Source organism: Procambarus clarkii, chromosome 25, assembly GCF_040958095.1.
Source record: "Procambarus clarkii isolate CNS0578487 chromosome 25, FALCON_Pclarkii_2.0, whole genome shotgun sequence".
Lineage (NCBI taxonomy): Eukaryota > Metazoa > Arthropoda > Malacostraca > Decapoda > Cambaridae > Procambarus > Procambarus clarkii.
Genome location: NC_091174.1, coordinates 14,963,107 through 14,984,296, shown reverse-complemented (window position 1 = coordinate 14,984,296; position 21,190 = coordinate 14,963,107). Strand labels below are relative to the sequence as shown.

The following is a 21,190-nucleotide window of genomic DNA, read 5'->3' as shown; positions in this document are numbered from 1 at the left end:
CCCGTTTTCTACGTTTGAGCAAGTTCACACATTCTCTTATCTTTATCTCTTGCATATCGCGTTTGCATAGTACTGGCATTTATAATGCATACTTTTTCGAGAATGAGGAAAATAGTTTTTCATTTAGTTTACTTTATCTTCGTATTAATGAAGCAGATAAAATCCCAGTAACCAGATGAATGGAGTGCTGGACTTGTGAAACCTTGCTCTTAACGAAAGTTAAGGTCGGAAACTGTTGATAAACGCTGCTCTAGAACTTGTGTGGAGGACGACCGCGTCCACAAGACTTTCCTTCGTAGATCATCCTGTGATAAGCTCTGTGATTATTCTTAAGAGATGGCAGAGTAAGGTTCCCTCCAGTTGAGCCTTTGGGGGACTGAGTGGAGTGCGTTAAGCCCAAGGGGTGTATATGAACGCTCTGCCTATGAAAATTCATCTTAATATAATATATTAAATGGTAAATCCAGTCGTTTATCTTCAAAAAAAGTTGGGGACTATAGATGCTTAATATCAGATTACGAAGACCTAAGAAGCTAATGTTCGCCAAATAGGTCATGGGAGCAATCTTGAATGAATAACAACACGCCCCACACGATTCCTTGGGCATAGTGTTCTTTGAACAGTGATCTTCATCTTTGAACTGCAGTGAGTGAGTGCACTCGCTCTCACTGCAGAGCACTGCGCTGTCAACTCTCACTTACATTCCTCCTCCCAAATAATATATTTTATTCCATTCAGCATCAAACCTAAATGATGCACACTTAGTAATGTTAAACTCGTGTATTGATAATATAAAGTTACATATATTTAAATATGAATATTTCTAGCATCATTAATTGTAATAACTTTGGTATTCAAACTCGCGAACACAGAGTTATGGAGAGAGAGTTCTGTTGTCCAGGGAACATGTGTTTCCAGGACACGAACCGAACAAGTTATGGTACGTATTTTGACTACATCCTCGTAACTATAATTATACAGCCACTTAAACAGATGAAACTCTTTAACTCTAAATGCATAGCTATTGTCCCAGTTATTAAATATATATCAAGTCGATAACTGTACATGAAATGTGTTGTTTTGACTTGCAGCCATTTAATTAACAAGAGTGAAATATCTATAAATTAACTAGTTTAATATTGTTGTACACGTATATAGTACTTACAAAAAATAAATAATTTATTATTATTGCTAATAATTAGTGTTATGTTTAATGTAATTCATTCAGACAAAACTAGTAATGAAACTGTTATTTATTATTCGTATTATCCTACTTTATTATAATTTTTATTTAAACTTTCATGCAAAAAAAAAAAATTACTTACCCATGACATTTTTCTTCCATATCTCTAATATTATTTTCTTTTGGGGATTGTTAGCTAAAACTTCACTTTTCCTGTACCTTGACAATATAGCTGTTCCCTTCACCTTTGTTATTCTCCTTGAATAGATAAAATTATACTACCAATGATTTACCATTTTGTTATTAATTATTTTCAAGATGCTGGAGTTGTTACTACTATGTTCCTGATGCCACAGCTAGTTTCAATAATTATAATTATAATTTTAAAACGATGTATTTAGATTTTTCATGGAAATAGCCGCGTCTGACCTCTCGTTTGATCGTTTTCTTTCGTGGAAGCTTCAGTTCTGTTCTTCTTAACCTCGAAGAACACCTTGTTCACCCCCAACTGTGTTGTAGAGTCTGAATGGCCTAGTTTGGATGTAATGCATTTGGTTCGCTACTGGTTACGTCTCGGATTTTATCAACTATGGATACAGAAGTTAACAGCTGCCCCGAATTAGATTCGCGTACTTGGAGAACAGTTTAATTTGAGAGTCGGTGAGAACTAGAACACAGGCAGGTGACGGGTGACCCCCGCACACGGACGGGTGACCCCCGCACACGGACGGGTGACCCCCGCACACGGACGGGTGACCCCCGCACACGGACGGGTGACCCCCGCACACGGACGGGTGACCCCCGCACACGGACGGGTGACCCCCGCACACGGACGGGTGACCCCCGCACACGGACGGGTGACCCCCGCACACGGACGGGTGACCCCCGCACACGGACGGGTGACCCCCGCACACGGACGGGTGACCCCCGCACACGGACGGGTGACCCCCGCACACGGACGGGTGACCCCCGCACACGGACGGGTGACCCCCGCACACGGACGGGTGACCCCCGCACACGGACGGGTGACCCCCGCACACGGACGGGTGACCCCCGCACACGGACGGGTGACCCCCGCACACGGACGGGTGACCCCCGCACACGGACGGGTGACCCCCGCACACGGACGGGTGACCCCCGCACACGGACGGGTGACCCCCGCACACGGACGGGTGACCCCCGCACACGGACGGGTGACCCCCGCACACGGACGGGTGACCCCCGCACACGGACGGGTGACCCCCGCACACGGACGGGTGACCCCCGCACACGGACGGGTGACCCCCGCACACGGACGGGTGACCCCCGCACACGGACGGGTGACCCCCGCACACGGACGGGTGACCCCCGCACACGGACGGGTGACCCCCGCACACGGACGGGTGACCCCCGCACACGGACGGGCGACCCCCGCACACGGACGGGCGACCCCCGCACACGGACGGGCGACCCCCGCACACTGACGGGCGACCCCCGCACACGGACGGGCGACCCCCGCACACGGACGGGCGACCCCCGCACACGGACGGGCGACCCCTCCCCTACCTCCCCCCATACAGAAATTGAAATTGAAATAAGTTTATTGAGGTAAAATACACACAAAGGGAGGAGGTAGCTCAAGCTATTCTCACCCCGTTCAGTACATCGTGTTAATACATACATATACACACATCACAAGCAATAAACGTATTACCGAACATTCTGAGAGATAACCCCATACAGACGAGTGATCCCACGCAGACAGACCTAATTTCTTCCGCGATCACCTGCCACATCTGCCATAGATGTAGTAACGTAACCATGTAGAGTGCCAAGCCTGTGTTATGACTACATAACACACAGGTGTAGTCAGGACAGATGTTCAGCACTCGCTACATCTTGTGTATTAATGGATGTTGAATTATACCATGATTATGATATCAAACCTTAAAGTAAGACGGCGAATTTTGTACCGCGGGGAAGAGGAAGATAACCTTCATCTTGGTTATTAATGACATGTTTTGTATTATTAGTTTTGTGCTTGGCTTACTGCCTATCAACCTCTGAAGGGTTATTAAGGTTGGTCAGTAAGCTTACTGACCAACCAGCAAGTATATTTTAGTCCTGGATGTTGTCCAGACTAAAGTGTGTGTGTGTGTGTGTGTGTGTGTGTGTGTGTGTGTGTGTGTGTGTGTGTGTGTATGTGTATGTGTATATATATATATATATATATATATATATATATATATATATATATATATATATATATATATATATATATATATATATAATGTCGTACCTAATAGCCAGAACGCACTTCTCAGCCTACTATTCAAGGCCCGATTTGCCTAATAAGCCAAGTTTTCATGAATTAATGTTTTTTCGTCTACCTAACCTACCTAACCTAACCTAGCTTTTTTTGGCTACCTAACCTAACCTTACCTATAAATATAGGTTAGGTTAGGTTAAGTAGGGTTGGTTAGGTTCGGTCATATATCTACGTTAATTTTAACTCCAATAAAAAAAATTGACATACATAGAGAAAAGGGTTGCTTTATCATTTCATAAGAAAAAAATTATAGTAAATATATTAATTCAGGAAAACTTGGCTTATTAGGCAAATCGGTCCTTGAATAGTAGGCTGAGAAGTGAGTTCTGGCTACTAGGTACGACATATATATATATATATATATATATATATATATATATATATATATATATATATATATATATATATATATATAATACACCGGGAAGCGGGATATAACTCTCTCCGTATATATTAACTGTGTATTATTAGAATTGCAATAATTTAATATACAAATATTCTATCAATATTGTTAATATTTTAAATATAAAATTATTATACATAATATTTTTAAATATTTTGTAACATATAAAAGCAGTTAAATGTCAATATTACATTAACTTATATCGAATATTATTATTATAATTGTAATATATATTGTGCTGTATTGTTATTATATTCTTATTAATTACCTAATTATGTTATTATTGCAAGATTATTATTTGATTTAACTTATCATTTTAATAATTATTATTGCCAAAAAACTGTTCAAAACACTAGACAGAACAGTATCCATATATAAACACTGCTGATAGTAAACACAGAATGCAAATAGGTTTTTTGCAATTATCTCGAGAGAGGAAAAAAGATGTTTAGCGTTGGGAAACCGCCCAGGGCCTGGCTGGGCTGCCCAAGATGTGAGATAAGACCCACCTGCTTGTTTCACATGACTGGGATAAGGGTGAGGGAGAGGAGAGGGAGAGAAGAGAGGGTGGGAGAGTGAAATCAAAGAGAGTATAGCAAAGGTCGCTCCAATGGGGCAGTGAAGGAGTGAATTATAACCTGATTTACCTGAGAGCCACTAACACTAGTGGCCACGACGAGGACAGGAAGCCGGCGGCTTTTCGAAGGTCTCCCCCTCCCCCATCTGCCTTGATAGGAGTCAAATGGGTTTAGACAAACACGGATGAAAGCCAGGTTGCGCAGGTAACAATGTATTACGTAATGGGGAAATAGGCACAGGGAATAGACGGAGGTGCGCCAAGGACACGCGCAGCTCGCTCGCTAGTTCACGTACAAGTGCGCATGCGCGCCCGCACACAAGGGCTCTGGGGTGCTTGGGAACCGAAGCATATGTTGATTTGCTAAGATTCTCAGAAATACTTGAAGATAAGTGAAGGCGATTGCCAAGTAAGTGGTTATGTTTGGAACTAGAGTAATTAGTCTCATAAGAACATATTTAAAGTAGAATATCACTTAAAAAAATAGGTTTATATATTGTAAAAAGCACACATGTTGCAGGCGATGAGTCACAATAACGTGGCTAAAGTATGTTGACCAGACCACACACTAGAATGTGAAGGGACGACGACGTTTCGGTCCGTCCTAGACCATTCTCAAGTCGATTGTCCATTCTCAATCGACTTGAGAATGGTCCAGGACAGACCGAAACGTCGTCGTCCCTTCACATTCTAGTGTGTGGTCTGGTCAACAAGCTCACATGCTCGTGTAGTAACTGAGTCAGTCACACACGCTGACCTACCCCTACACTGGGCATAAATCTCCCGCCGTTTACAGAAAGTTGTCAATATTGAGACCATCCATAAAGGATCTTCAGTTCTGTACGAAGCTCTTCCTTGTTTAATGTACGTTTTTTTTCCCACGAAAAATAAGCATAATGTGACATTATGCGTATTTTTATGGATAAAAAATAATCTAATTTATTTTATCCATAAAAATAATTTTTATGGGTAAAAATAATCCACAATGTGACAACGTATAACCACGAAGAAAACGTAATTCCAAAACGAGCCACTTCTTATCACTTTAGTGAATTGCAAAATGTATTGATCTTGTTGCACAGTCCTTAGAAAGATGCAAGGTGTCTTAGTGAAGGCCGGGTGCCCTAGATCACACGATGCGCTGCCGATCAATATCACTAAGCAATTAGGAGTATTAAAAAAAACTTATTGCGACTTCTAAAGTTGTAAATTACATTTCAAGAAAGTTATTGAGCGCAAGAAGGTAATGCGAGCATTGGTGGTTCCTCCGATCCCCATAATATTTGTTATTATTCAAGATTAATTTTCATTACAAGACAATAGTGCAATGTACAGGACATATTAAATTGAAAATGACCTTAATAAAGCTACACGACATACTTTTTATTCATTTTGCTACCAATGTTAATTTTATGCTACCAATTTTTGTTCACATTTTATTGCTTCAGAAAGAGGCAGTGAAGCCTGTAAAGAGGCTTCACTGTTTCATATATCAAATGCATCTACTTTTATGTAAATAAAATATTATTTTTATTACGAGACGTTAAAAACAGAATAGACATAAGACAATGATAGTGTTTGTCGACCGAAAAGCGACACGGCGTGAATAAGAAGCTTAAGCGTTTGGTTTTACCAACACTAGGTAAACATTTTTACATATGACCGCACGCACACCCACAAACATTCTCTGGAATGAAAGACTCTCTTACCCTTAAAACTAATTAGTGGTTAAACATTTCACGCATTCGTCGGAGGAGGCTTCAGGCCCTGAGAGTCCTCACTGCCTAGCCAGTTAACGTATGTTTGTGACAGTGAACAATAAAGACAACACGCTAAACCAGACGTACGATATCTTATCCCACACACGGCGAATATATCCTCGCATGGTGGACATGCCAAGTGTGGATACCGTGGGTTGATAGCGACCCATATTACATGGTAAACTGTATGTAACGCCGGTAGCTTTCAGTCAACGGTATCCATTGGGAGTATATTCCTCATTCACTCTCGATACCACACTGAAACGTTATACTCTCGAAAATTTGTGTTTTTAAATATATGAATATTAAAGTATTATTGATTTAATACTCGGTAAAATAGGGTAGGTGGCAACCCACCAGCAGGAGTATACATATGCAAGATAAGGCCCCAATTCCGCTCATTACGACGACTCGTACAGGTCGTGTTACACATCGCCACGACTCGCACAGGTGAGCGGGTGGTTGGTGAATCAGATCAGGTCGTACACACACTCTCTCCCTCTAATTGTTAAACCTGTGTACATAGTTTGGTTAGGCTGGATGAGGTTATAAGAAAGTAACATTTGGTTAGGATATATTAAGTAGATCTAGGTAGGGTTTGATTGTGAGTTTTTTTAGGATGGGTTCGGTTAGTTATGGAAGATTTAGAACGGGTTAAGTTTGGTTAAATAAGTTTAGGTTAAGTTGGGTGAGATTAGATTAGATTACGTTAGGTTAAGCTGCTACAGTTAAATGTTTAACACATTCCGAAAGCCACTAGCAAACAGTGTTAAGTACGAAATGACCCGTATTCGTGGCAAGTGCTTGAATGAGTTTGTGCTACGAACTGCATTTTTAAATTTACGTGTGCTTAAAACAATATTGTTATATATTACAAGTTTTATATAGAAATGCAAATAATTTCAAGCATTATTTTTATTCGATATTTACGTTGTTACTGAATGTATAACCAGAGGATAAAACATATATTTGTCCCTTGGTTAGTGTCACTATTGTAGGCACCATTACTGGCCGGTGTCTATTTCCTAGGCACCAGTTATGGCTTGTGTCTGTACCCTTGACATCAGTTATGGGTTGTGTCTGTACCCTTGACATCAGTTATGGCTTGTGTCTGTACCCTTGACATCAGTTATGGGTTGTGTCTGTACCCTTGACATCAGTTATGGCTTGTGTCTGTACCCTTGACATCAGTTACGGCTTGTGTCTGTACCCTTGACATCAGTTATGGCTTGTGTCTGTACCCTTGACATCAGTTATGGCTTGTGTCTGTACCCTTGGCATCAGTTATGGCTTGTCTGTACCCTTGACATCAGTTATGGCTTGTGTCTGTACCCTTGACATCGGTTACTGGTAATTTCACGTAGGTTGGGGAAGATAGCAAACAAATCCTTACACTTTTCTGACCCTGTTGGCAGTTGTGAACATGATACTGTAATCAAGAGTGTTCATCATCTACATATGTTACACTGTTCCTATACACTAACCTATTTATCGATTACTAAGTTGTCATTTTTTCATACAATAAATTAAAAGAGCTTAACCTATGAGTTAGCGTATCGTGCCCACTCACTTGACGTATCGTGCCCTCTCACTTGACGTGTCGTGCCCTCTCACTTGACGTGTCGTGCCCTCTCACTTGACGTGTCGTGCCCTCTCACTTGACGTGTCGTGCCCTCTCACTTGACGTGTCGTGCCCTCTCACTTGACGTATCGTGCCCTCTCACTTGACGTATCGTGCCCTCTCACTTGACGTAACGTGCCCTCTCACTTGACGTAACGTGCCCTCTCACTTGACGTAACGTGCCCTCTCACTTGACGTAACGTGCCCTCTCACTTGACGTAACGTGCCCTCTCACTTGACGTAACGTGCCCTCTCACTTGACGTAACGTGCCCTCTCACTTGACGTAACGTGCCCTCTCACTTGACGTATCGTGCCCTCTCACTTGACGTATCGTGCCCTCTCACTTGACGTATCGTGCCCTCTCACTTGACGTATCGTGCCCTCTCACTTGACGTAACGTGCCCTCTCACTTGACGTAACGTGCCCTCTCACTTGACGTATCGTGCCCTCTCACTTGACGTATCGTGCCCTCTCACTTGACGTAACGTGCCCTCTCACTTGACGTATCGTGCCCTCTCACTTGACGTATCGTGCCCTCTCACTTGACGTAACGTGCCCTCTCACTTGACGTATCGTGCCCTCTCACTTGACGTGTCGTCTGGAGTCTGGCTATACATCACCAGATAAAACCAAAAGTGATCAACAGTTGAAAATACGGGAAATGTGTGTGATCCAAACTATTGATTGTAATAATATAATCTAACCCTGTAATATAGAGATAAGGGTATTTAAATATACAGTTAAGACGACTTGATTAGATGGAAAACGTGAATCCAACCAACCCTTCTATACATTAAACAGCGCATATAATTAAGACGATACACAAGCAAGAAAGATACACGATACACAAGCAAGAAAGATACACGATACACAAGCAAGAAAGATACACGATACACAAGCAAGAAAGATACACGATACACAAGCAAGAAAGATACACGATACACAAGCAAGAAAGATATACGATACACAAGCAAGAAAGATACACGATACACAAGCAACCTCGATACACAAGCAAGAAAGATATACGATACACAAGCAAGCTGAAAATTCCTCAGCGATACGAGATTGAAGTTGCTTCTGATAAGCACAGTAAACTGTCCAGCAATTAGAGGAATTATCAACAGAAAAGTTTGACCGTTGGCGGAAGATTATTATTGATTGACTCTGATCGAACACAACTCATCAACAATAAAGTACTCGCAATAATAATTATACACTCGAGGCATAATGTTCTGTGGTAACCTACTTGATAACAGCACCCACACATTTCCCTGCGTTGTTCTTTTGTTAACGAGAACCCAACTAATTAGCAGCAGCTCCAGAAATAATATATATGTTGACCAAACAACACACTAGAAATTGAAGAGACGACGACGTTCCGTCCCGTCCTGGAACATTATTAAGTCGATTGTCTGATAAATAATACTGTTTATATATATATATATATATATATATATATATATATATATATATATATATATATATATATATATATATATATATATATATATATATATATATATGTCGTACCTAGTAGCCAGAACACACTTCTCGGCCTACTATGCAAGTCCAAATTTGCCTAATAAGCCAAGTTTTCATGAATTATTTATTTTTCGACTACCTAACCTACCTAACCTAACCTAACATAACTTTTTCTGCTACCTAACCTAACCTAACCTATAAAGATAGGTTAGGTTAGGTTAGGTAGGGTTGGTTAGGTTCGGTCATATATCTACGTTAATTTTAACTCCAATAAAAAAAAATTGACCTCATACATAATGAAATGGGTAACTTTATCATTTCATAAGAAAAAAATTAGAGAAAATATATTATTTCACGAAAACTTGGCTTATTAGGCAAATCGGGCCTTGCATAGTAGGCCGAGAAGTGTGTTCTGGCTACTAGGTACGACATATATATATATAATATAATATATATATATATATATATATATATATATATATATATATATAATATAATATATATATATATAATGTAATGTAATAATTCCGAGAACTATAAATGTTACTGTTTTTCATTAAAAGTCAGTGCTGGAAGCAAGCATTGAAACGTTTTTCAGTGTTAATAATATGACTGAATATGTGTTGTCCAGAATTGTCTTAAACCCCAATTTGTTTGTAAAAATTACAGCAAAATCAAATAAAAAAACTAGAATTTTGATAGATAATTCGTTCAAAAGCCAGAGTGCATGGGAGGAATTGAGTGTATAACGTACGATTATGTTACGTTGTTGGGAAGATTAGATATAGTGTTTAGTGGGTTTCACGTTCATTTAGTAGCCTTGACTACAGTAGTCGATTGTTAGCAGTGTCGAAGACGGTGAGAAGGAGCTTGGAGCAGAGCAGAGAGCTGAGTAAGTCCGGAGTCGCGGAGCTCTATGAGGGAGAGCGTGGCGGCTCGATGGGAAATCGTGAGTGTCTAAACTGGATGGGGAGCGAGAGCGTTGTAGCTCGATGTGGTCGTAATCTGCTGTCTGCTCTGTGTCGAAGCTGTAGCGTCTTTAGGTCGGTTGGAACTGTACACGCCGAGTGCTACATTCTTGAGGTTGAAGAGGTGTAGTAAATCCAAAGCGTCTGTACAGAAGTAACTAAATAACTTTGGAAGTTGTACTGTTGGCTATTCGATTGATAAAGATTAAGCCACCCAGGAGGTGGCACGAGCATGAATAGCCCGTAAATTGGCTATTCGTTGTTGTTGTTTAAGATTCAGCTACTGGGAATAAAAAGTTCCAACTAGTACGGGCTATGGCGAGCCCGTAGTGGACTTACCTGGCACAGGTGAGGCCTCCACTCGTTGTTATAGATTCAGCTTCTGGGAACAAGAAAGGTGGCTATTCGATTGATTGATTGATGAAGATTAAGCCACCCAAGAGGTGGCACGGGCATGAATAGCCCGTAAGTGGCTATTCGCATATCGCTTGCTTATATTTGCTGACTACACCTCAGCTTCCTCCAATAGGATAGAAGGAGGGAAGAACTGTTACCTGTAATTAGGGAAAAGATTATAGCTTCTGTAATTAGTGCTAATTAGCTACGCCATTAGGCTAATGAGAGGTTGGAGTGAGTATATTGTTTGTACTCGCTACAAGTGAAACCCTGGTTCAGCTTGAGTGGAAGCCTCGGGAATCCTAGTGAGTGCAGTAGTAACCAAAGTTACAATTCTTTTCACATGTCGTGGCATAGTTGTTTAAATAGTGCATCTGGGAATACCCAGTGCATAGGTTCGAATCCTCATCACGGCCCTTGTTGATTATCTTCATTTTTTTATTTGTTTTTCTTATGTCGTGTTCCACTAGCCCCCAATCTCTACTATAGAGTCTATATTTTTAATAAATGGGCAGAGTTTCTTTCACTCTGATACCCCTGTTCATCTAGCGGTAAATAGGTACCTGGGAGTTAGAGAGCTGCTACGGGCTGCTTCCTGGGGGAGGGGGTGTAACAAAAAGGAGTCCTGGTCGAGGACCGGGCCGCAAGGACGCTAAGCCCAGAAATCATCTCAAGATAACCTTAAGAAAATCTTCCAAGTATATGGAAGGTAAATACTCCATAATTAAATGAAGATATGTTTTGTCTTCATTGCTCTGCACATCAACACAATTCCATGATGCTGATACTCCATTTTCGGTATAATGGCCGACTATTCACCTATCCCTACAGTCTCTATTATATGTGTACTCAAGCAACAGTACATAAGAGGCAACTAGCTATTAGTCGTGTTTAACTGTCTATTCTCTCAGTCTACTCCATCCTAAGTAATGACGAAGTTAGTTCTAGTTGCTGTCTGCTTCTCTTGTTCGTATTTCCTCTGACATTTTAGGGTGTGTGTGTGTGGTGTCTTATCAACCTTACTATCCACGTATTGCGGCTAATGCATAGTTTCTTTGAGGCATTTAATATCCCTTCGATATATCAATGAAAATATTTATGTGGGAAGCTGAGATGTCTGTTTCTGCTCCGTTTTTCTTTTATTAATTCTGACTTGGCGTTGTTGAAAACTGGTGGATTGTACACAACTGCTATCGCAGTCTTCCTTCCACCTGGTTATATGATTCATGTGACTGTTTGTATTCTCATTTGTGTGTTCGCCTGTGACTTCCTCAAACGTTTACTCCCGTTTAATCTCCAAGGTTAAACCTCCATTTCTTCCTGTTTTCGTTCATGATATATTACGTTCTCCAAAATGTTGCAACATTATTTAACACTACGTTATGTGGCTACAACATCGGGAAGTCTGCGTCACAGGCCTCGTCTTGAACCTCATTCCCTTTGTTTTGGATTCGATCACCATTTGTATAAGCAGGCGATGAGTCACAATAACGTGGCTGAAGTATGTTGACCAGACCACACACTAGAAGTTGAAGGGACGACAACGTCGTCGTCCCTTCAACTTCTAGTGTGTGGTCTGGTCAACATTTGTATAACGCAACTTCCGACTGAACTCCGTGACAGATTTGGGGATAAGAGAGGCTGGTTTAGAGGGAATGAATGGGAAAAGGGGCGATGAGGCATGAGACCAGGAATATAAAGATTGATATGTAGGGGAGGTGGACAGGCACAGTTACAGCCCCGTTCTTGTGCCGGGTAAGTCCACTACGGGTTCACCATAGCCCGTGCTACTTGGAACTTCTTCCGAGTAGCTGAATCTATAACAACAACAAAGGGGAAGTGGAGGAGAGATAATGTTATGAATGAATGTTAAACGAGGAAGATAAATGAGAGAAAGGTGAAAGGGATAAAGACACTGACGATGGATAAGAAAGAGAGATCTAGGAGGAAAGATAATTAGGAGAAAGTTAAGGAAAGTTGAGGGAAGGGAGGGGGGGAGTAGAATAGAAGAGAAAGGGGAGAAATGTTGGAAAAAAGAGGATTGGAACTGATGATGATGGTGAATACGAGAATGATGAGAAATGTGAGAGGGAGGAGATGGAAGAGAAAATAGGTAATGGTGGTGTAATAGGGTGAGGGAGGTGACGTATAGAGTACTGCAGCACTGGAAGGAGGCGGGAGTCATCAAAGTACATGTGAGGGGAGAAGAGTACACTAGAAGTAGGCCAGTAAGCGAAGCAAAACAAATATTTAATTGAGTTAGGGTATTAGGGACGGAGCAATAGCGAACATCAAAATGTCAGCTGTAGGGAGTGCAAATTGTGTTTAATCTTGGGATAGTAACAGGAATAGTCCACCTTGATTTCCCTCTCTGATTCATGTATGAATACCGTGTCTGTGTGTACTCACCTATTTGTGTCTGCAGGATCGAGCATCGACTCTTGGATCCTGTGTACTCACCTAGTTGTACTCGCCTAGTTGTGTTTGCGGGGGTTGAGCTCTGGCTCTTTGGTCCCGCCTCTCAACCGTCAATCAACAGGTGTACAGATTCCTGAGCCTATTGGGCTCTATCATATCTACACTTGAAACTGTGTATGGAGTCAGCCTCCACCACATCACTGCTTAATGCATTCCATTTGTCAACCACTCTGACTAAAAAAAGTTCTTTCTAATATCTCTGTGGCTCATTTGGGCACTCAGTTTCCACCTGTTTCCCCTTGTGCGTGTGCCCCTTGTGTTAAATAGCCTGTCTTTATCTACCCTATCAATTCCCTTCAGAATCTTGAATGTGGTAATCATGTCCCCCCTAACTCTTCTGTCTTCCAGCGAAGTGAGGTTTAATTCCCGTAGCTCATACCTCTCAGCTCGGGTACTAGTCTGGTGGCAAACCATTGAACCTTTTCTAGTTTAGTCTTATCCTTGACTAGATATGGACTCCATGCAGGGGCTGCATACTCCAGGATTGGCCTGACATATATGGTATACAAAGTTCTGAATGATTCTTTACGCAAGTTTCTGAATGCCGTTCGTATGTTGCCAGCCTGGCATATGCCGCTGATGTTATCCTCTTGATATGGGCTGCAGGAGACAGGTCTGGCGTGATATCAACTCCCAAGTCTTTTTCTTTCTCTGACTCTTGAAAGAATTTCCTCTCCCAGGTGATACCTTGTATCTGGCCTCCTGCTCTCTACACCTATCTTCATTACATTACATTTGGTTGGGCTAAACTCTACCAACCATTTGTTTGACCTTTCCTTAAGTTTGTCTAGGTCTTCTTGAAGCCTCAAACAGTCCTCTTCTGTCTTAATCCTTCTCATAATTTTGGCATCATCCGCAAACATTGAGAGAAATGAACCTATACCCTCCGGGAAATCATTTACGTATATTAGAAACAAGATAGGACCGAGTACAGAGCCCTGTGGGACTCCACTGGTGTCTTCACGCCAATCGGAGGTCTCACCCCTCACCGTAACTCTCTGCTTCCTATTGCTTAGGTATTCCCTTATCCACTGGAGCACCTTACCAGCTACACCTGCCTGTCTCTCCAGCTTATGTACCAGCCTCTTATGCGGTACTGCGTCAAAGGCTTTCCGACAATCCAAGAAAATGCAGTCCGTCCAGCTCTCTCTTTCTTGCTTAATCTCTGTCACCTGGTCGTAGAATTTTATTAAGCCAGTCAGGCAAGATTTTCCCTCCCTGAACCCATGTTGGCGATTTGTCACGAAGTCCCTTCTCTCCAGATGTGCTACCAGGTTTTTTCTCACGATCTTCTCCATCACCTTGCATGGTATACAAGTCAAGGACACTGGCCTGTAGTTCAGTGCCTCTTGCCTGTCGCCCTTTTTGTATATTGGGACCACATTCGCCGTCTTCCATATTTCTGGTAGGTCTCCCGTCTCCAGTGACCTACTATACACTATGGAGAGTGGCAAGCAAAGTGCCTCTGCACACTCTTTCAGTACCCATGGCGAGATTCCGTCTGGACCAACAGCCTTTCTAAAATCCAGATCCAGCAGGTGTCTCTTGACCACCTCTCTCGTAATTTCGAACTCTTCCAAGGCCGCCTGGTTTACTTCCCTTTGTCCTAGCACAGTGCCCTCACCTTGTTCTGTTGTGAAGACCTCTTGGAACCTCGAGTTGCGTTCATCGTCCCTTGTGTGTGTGTGTGTGTGTGTGTGTGTGTGTGTGTGTGTGTTTGAGAGAGAGAGAGCCAGCGTGTGCGCGAGTGTGTGCGCGTGCACTCGAGCACCTATGTGGAGAAACCTTGTCACCGGGAGCCAGCCTTCCGTGATGGGAACAGGGACGCAAGGTGGGGGGCATGCAGGTGGCACTTCCCAAGGCGGTGCGCAGAGGCAGACACTAAACAGATGTTCCCGAGGCAGCAGACGCGCCCGGAGATAATAAAGGCTGCCCCACACCCAGACAAGAGCCCAGACAACACTCCTGCAAAACGAATAAACTTTCATTGCAAGGATATTCCTGGAATTTAGACAAACAGGTTGTCCGGATAGACTGAGGGGAGGGGGGGGATATTTTGCCTCCAAACTCTTCAAATAAGGAGAGGGAGAGCAAGTTAGTCCCGCTCCTGTGCCAGGTAGGTCCACTACGGGCTCACCATAGCCCGTACTACTTGGAACTTTTTGTTCCCAGTAGCTGAATCTTAACAACAACGGAGGGAGAGAGAGGTGACATTAACCTAACGTGCGTCTTTATGGTGTTATTGAGAAAGAAGAAGGATTAAATAATTAGCAGAGGAAATAATAAAGCATATAAAGAAACTGGTCTCAGGGGAAAGTAGAAAAGTGAATGGCATCATTTCTTTTGTAGTAAAGTTCTGGGTAAATGGATTAACTAGGATTAGTAGTAGATGGTTAATAAAATAAATGTTCACTTAAAGGTATTCGTAATTTAATGAAAGTTTCACACAAAATACGAGCAGCTTTAGTTATATGGCGTTTTCCACCATATAGATATAAAGAAATTGGATCTTGCTTAAAATTCCTACAATTACTTAGATATGACATCTATCTGGTAATTTGTATCTAATAATATGATATAACAATTATGAAAAGAATTTAAAGTATACGGCAGTAGTGGACAACAAAATATTGATTTTTTTTGTGATATAAAAACGACTTAATTATCAAGTCGTGTGTGATAACACGATTTGATAAGGGTCCTGGACGGACCGAAACGTCGTCGTTTCTCCATCTTCTGATGTGTGGTTTGGTCACCAACTAACCTTAATGTTTTGACATTTTTATTGAATTCTGCCTCTGCCATCCACATTAATGTTTGGACCAGTGTGGAGGAGCGTTCACTTATCTGAATATGACCTGTTTTATTAAATTATGATTTAAATTGCATGGTTTGTTTTGTTATCCTCTTTAATCTTGAGTTGGGTCATAAGGGAAGCTAATCCCTGAAGGAATGTTCCTTGTAATCTCGTTCCTTAGCAATCTGCCCTGGGTGTCGCGGTGTATATTTGAGTGTGAGATATTTAGGGAAATGTTGACTGTCAACCACCTAGTTGGAAATACCCTGTATGTTTACCATTAGTGAAAACTGCAGATACTTCGGTGACATAAAGAACTGGGAGGATTACTTCTGTTGAATTCCCGTCCTGTTAGCCGATGACATTTTCAATGGAATGCAGGTAGGATCCCCCAGTGCACGGTGGAAGGATTGGACATCGTTGCTCTGTTCAAAATTACGTTATATTAGTCATTTTTTTCAGAATCTCCGTCATCTCCGGAACTGAATATTTCCATAACGTGTGTTGTATCTCCTGACTCCCAGATGACTCGGTTGCTGCTGCTTCTGGCTCTGCCAGCGCTCTCTCTTGCCTATTACGCTGACCATGACTCCTGGCTGGTGAGTACTGTGTTACTTCTGTATCCTCATGTTGCACTATATCACCCTCCTTCACACCCCTGCCCTTCAGGCCAGCCTTCACTCGCTCCACCTCACACCCAGCTTCGTCAGCCTGACACGTTACTTCCTTCACTTATAACCCCATGTGTACCGTCTTGCCCCCGGCCGTGACCCCTCTTGCCCCGGCCCTGGACCCCTCTTGCCCCGGCCCTGGACCCCTCTTGCCCCGGCCGTGACCCCTCTTGCCCTGGACCCCTCTTGCCCCGGCCCTGGACCCCTCTTGCCCCGGCCCTGGACCCCTCTTGCCCCGGCCCTGGACCCCTCTTGCCCCGGCCCTAGACCCCTCTTGCCCCAGCCCTGGACCCCCTCTTGCCCCAGCCCTGGACCCCCCTCTTGCCCCGCCCCTGGACCCCCCTCTTGCCCCGCCCCTGGACCCCCCTCTTGCCCCGCCCCTGGACCCCCCTCTTGCCCCGCCCCTGGACCCCCCTCTTGCCCCGCCCCTGGACCCCTCTTGCCACGGCCCTGGACCCCCCTCTTGCCCCAGCCCTGGACCCCCCTCTTGCCCCGCCCCTGGACCCCCCTCTTGCCCCGCCCCTCGACCCTTCATGCGGTCCCTCCTACCCCCACCTCGCAGGAAAATGTAATGTGCATAATATGCTACTCTTAATAATCTGGAACAAAAATTTGAATTTGAATGAAAATAAATAAAAATAAATAAAGCAATATTAATAAATAATTAGTATATGACAGTAATATCGCTTAAGCAGGAATTGTAAAAAGCTATTTAGATTCTTCTCCTCTCTCTACGATTATAACTTACGATATCCTCATCACATTTCTTGTGCAGGTACAGGTTAAGGATGAAATAGGTCCGGGATGCGTGAAGGGTAAACCTGAATATCCTGGCGTCCCCACTGATATTGGTGAGTGCCCAGCCATCGACCTTCCGGATCCTACAATCTTCACCAACATGCACGACTGTACCTCGTATTACTTGTGTGTAGATGGTGTGCCCACTCTTGTGTGCTGTCCTGCTGATGAGTACTGGGACATTGCCATGCAAATCTGCGACGATTATGCCCACGTAAGTCTTCCCATCCTGGATCATGTCTGTAATAATTTCCAACATTTTATCATCTCTCCCTTCAATCTCTCTCGCTAGTTTTAAAGTTGAGTTTTTTTTAATCTTTTGATGTTTTAGTGGGATCAAAATGTGTTTTTGGGGTCGAGAGTAAGATCCAAAGCCCGCAAATCAACCCACTTTTAATTAAATGAATGTTGTAGAAATTTTTTATTTTTTTATATTTCAAGATATCAATTGAGTTAGCGTCAACCACTTAATTACAATTCTTAACATGGAAATACCTTCTAACGACTTACCTGTTTCATATAGTTATTACTTATTCTCTCATACAGTTGATTCGTTCCTAATTACAGCCTCTTTATTGCTATTAATTGATTTATTGTTTCATTATTCGCACTCTATGCCTAATACTCGCTCTTTTATTCTTAATGCTATCGTCCGTTTGTTTAATACTAGATTCTTTAAGCCTAATATTAGATTCTCCATGCGCAACACTAGTTTTCTTTAGACAAAATACTATCTTCTTTGTATAACCAGCTTCTGTTTATTAAATATTGGCTTCTTTGTGCTTAATAATTGATTTTGCATGCTCTCAAAAATATATCTTTTTTGCCCCTTTTTTGCCTTTATATATTTTAACTTAACAATAGCTTCGTATCTTTTCATTATTTTTTATTTTATTTATATGATTTCAACTGAATTTGGTTTTGTGTTTAATTTCAGTTCACTGAATTAATTGCCCTCTTAAAATGAACTTTGTAATATCACCTGCAAATGATGGAGTTTCATATTGTACATCTCTACAATATCATTTAAACATTTTCTCGTCCTTTAACATATGTTATATTTTCTTTTGGCTTATTTGATTCTAATAGATTTGTGACTTTAGACATAATATTTATGAGTATTATATGTTTTATGGCTTTCAAACTTAGTTAAAATATTTGTCTATGGTCATATTTCTATTAAAACCCGTTTCGTTTTCCTTTTCTAAGTAACAGTATTTTGGAGTTGTGTGTTTTAATGTATGAGTAAAAAGTAGAAAATCAACTAAATAATCAAATTAATCAATAAAGGATGGGAGAGAGGGAGAAATAGTGTGGACAAGAAAGCCTGATTCATATATGCATTAAATATGATGATTCTGCTCATCCCTAGGTCTATTGTCCTCCCCGACCGATTCTTCCTGAGAAATCAACCACCACGACCACCACGACAACGACCACAACGACAACGACCACAACGACAACGACCACCATGACGCCACCGCCACCTGATTACATTCCAGAGAAGTGCTCATCAATCCCTCTCATCCCTCACGTAAATCTACCCATGGAAGAAAGCTGCTACTCCTACTACGAGTGCGACTATGGGGATGCTATCATCACGGAGTGTCCCATGGATGGCGACGAACATATGGTCTTCAACCCAGTCACTCAGGACTGTGACTACCCCTGGCACTACCCTTGTGAAGATCACATAAATCATTAAATGCTATTATAAGTTTCCATCTCTCTTCTCGTCTATTCTTTCTCTCTTCTCCTGCTCTTGTCTGCAGATAGTCTATTTTTTATCTTTCGTTCTTCTTGGCTCCATTCCTCTTTCTCACTCAGGATTTCCCCTTCATAGCATGATCTCTTGGGTTCTAGGAGCCATGTAGACACTAAGAGTAGCACTGTTGTATAGTCAGAAGTCACTGTTACCTTTAAATATAACTGCATTCTTGGTAAGCCAACTAAGCCAAGTAGAAAAATCCATTTCCACGCACTCCATGAAATCCGAAAAATTTCACTTATTCAAGATGAGTAATCTTGAATTTTGAGTGACGTGGATCCCAAAGAAATCCTCAGTAACCCATAGAAGGAACCTGGGACATAAGCCAGGATGTCAAGAGTCCGAAACAGGTCAGCTGGGAGCCTATACGGGTGATCTGGGATATTACACGAGACAACCTGTGTCCTGGACGAGCTACATGGTATCCTAAATAAGTTGAACCCAGTTGACCCGGCATCCTTGTCAAGTTATCAGGGGCTGGAGTCACCGCCAGCAAGCCGGGACTGTGGACTCTTGGTACCCACTGAAGTCTCCTCATGTGGGGGAGATTTTAGTCTCCACTGAAAATAACTGATGGAAACAGAGAAGTGTTATTTATATCCAAATAACAAGAGTTATGTAAACCTTGAGCTGGAAAATATTTACCGAGTACTAATTTGTACATGTTTTACTTAAGTAAATGTTATTGTTCTAAATAGTTGTAATTTTTTAAATTGCCTTAATATCTGCATTATAATAATCTCCAGTTCTGCTAAACTTTCCTTTTCATTGCTTTTACTACAATACATTAATAAGTGTGTGTGTTTGTCTATTTATCCCCTATTGTAGTAAATTTGTAATAACTCTTAGATACAGGGAATAAACAGCTGTGCATGAAGCTCTGTGGTAAACAGAGAAAGAGATGCGGAACACAGAAGGAAGGAACTATCAAGAGGAAAGCGCCAAGCCATTACGACTATGTAGCACTGGGAAGGAGTCAGGATAAGGATCTGGGATGGGACGAGGGGGAGGAATGGTGTCCAACCACTTGGACGGTCGGGGGTTCAACGCCGACCTGCATGAAGCCAGACCGTCGCTCTACCGTCCAGCCCAAGTTGTTGGACTTGGGCTGGCCCGAGCGATCAGCCCAAATCTGTGATCTCTGAACACAGAGATCACAGAGGATCGCACGAAAACCAAGGACACGTAATTGGCACCCCATTTAGCTCTGAAATTACGAAAAATAATTAGTGGGAAGAGATCAGTGACGTGAAGGCAAGAAGAGCTGATATAATCCACATTATAGAGGTAGCGGGAAGGGAAAAAAAAGAGAAATAATCAGGCGAGAGCACTAAGCCCATACGAGTATGTAGAGAGCGAAAAACGTGCAAAAATTAGTGGGAAGAAAAGTCGTATCGAAGAATTCTGTTGATATTTGCAAAACCACGAGACAAAGGTGAGCATCAAATAGTTTGAGAACATTTTGATGTAATTGTTAACTGTCCTATAGTCGGCTTCTTTATTCAGATGTTGACACTTGTTTTGACACTTCACATTAACATTAACCACTATGCAAAGAGCCTTGAAGTGTTTAGAAAAAACAAACTTCATGTTGGATCACTCACACTCAACGCCCCCCTAAAACGAATCTTGGCCCCCAGACTTGCATGTCGACTTTCTCCTCTCGGTACCTTGTTAAATGCGATAATCTTCCGAACATGAGTTGTGTCTGTGCATTAATTCTCTCTCCTTCTTCATTTTTCTCTTTCACTTCACTACTACTCCCTTCTTATATCCCTCTTCCCCCAGCTATCCCCCACTGGAACATTTATATGTTGCCTTTATTTTTATCATTATTTTCTATATCTGGTCTCTCTATATTTTTTACTGGGTTCCCTAATCCCGTCCTGCTCTTGGTCGTGACGACGTCACTTGATTTAAACCAGCTGGTGGGTCTCCAGGTCTGGAATTCTCAATGGTCCACAACTGATAATTCTCGA

The 21,190-nt window shown here is 42.1% G+C and overlaps 1 protein-coding gene across 1 annotated transcript; it reads left to right on the top strand.

Annotated features, from left to right (window-relative positions):
- The first annotated feature begins 6,583 nt into the window (after window positions 1–6,583).
- Window positions 6,584–20,010, top strand: LOC123756343 (uncharacterized). Its single transcript, XM_045739412.2, has 4 exons — window positions 6,584–6,681; window positions 16,437–16,573; window positions 17,421–17,657; window positions 18,816–20,010. The coding sequence occupies exons 2-4, from the start codon at window positions 16,499–16,501 to the stop codon at window positions 19,146–19,148; spliced, it is 645 nt and encodes a 214-aa protein (XP_045595368.2). The 5' UTR covers window positions 6,584–6,681; window positions 16,437–16,498; the 3' UTR covers window positions 19,149–20,010.
- Window positions 20,011–21,190: the final 1,180 nt, after the last annotated feature.

Coding starts and splice junctions, on each gene's coding strand:
- LOC123756343 (XM_045739412.2), top strand. CDS start 16,499: ATGACTCGGTTGCTGCTGCTTCTGGCTCTGCCAGCGCTCTCTCTTGCC. Junction 16,574..17,420: donor CTGACCATGACTCCTGGCTG/GTGAGTACTGTG, acceptor TTTCTTGTGCAG/GTACAGGTTAAGGATGAAAT. Junction 17,658..18,815: donor TCTGCGACGATTATGCCCAC/GTAAGTCTTCCC, acceptor GCTCATCCCTAG/GTCTATTGTCCTCCCCGACC.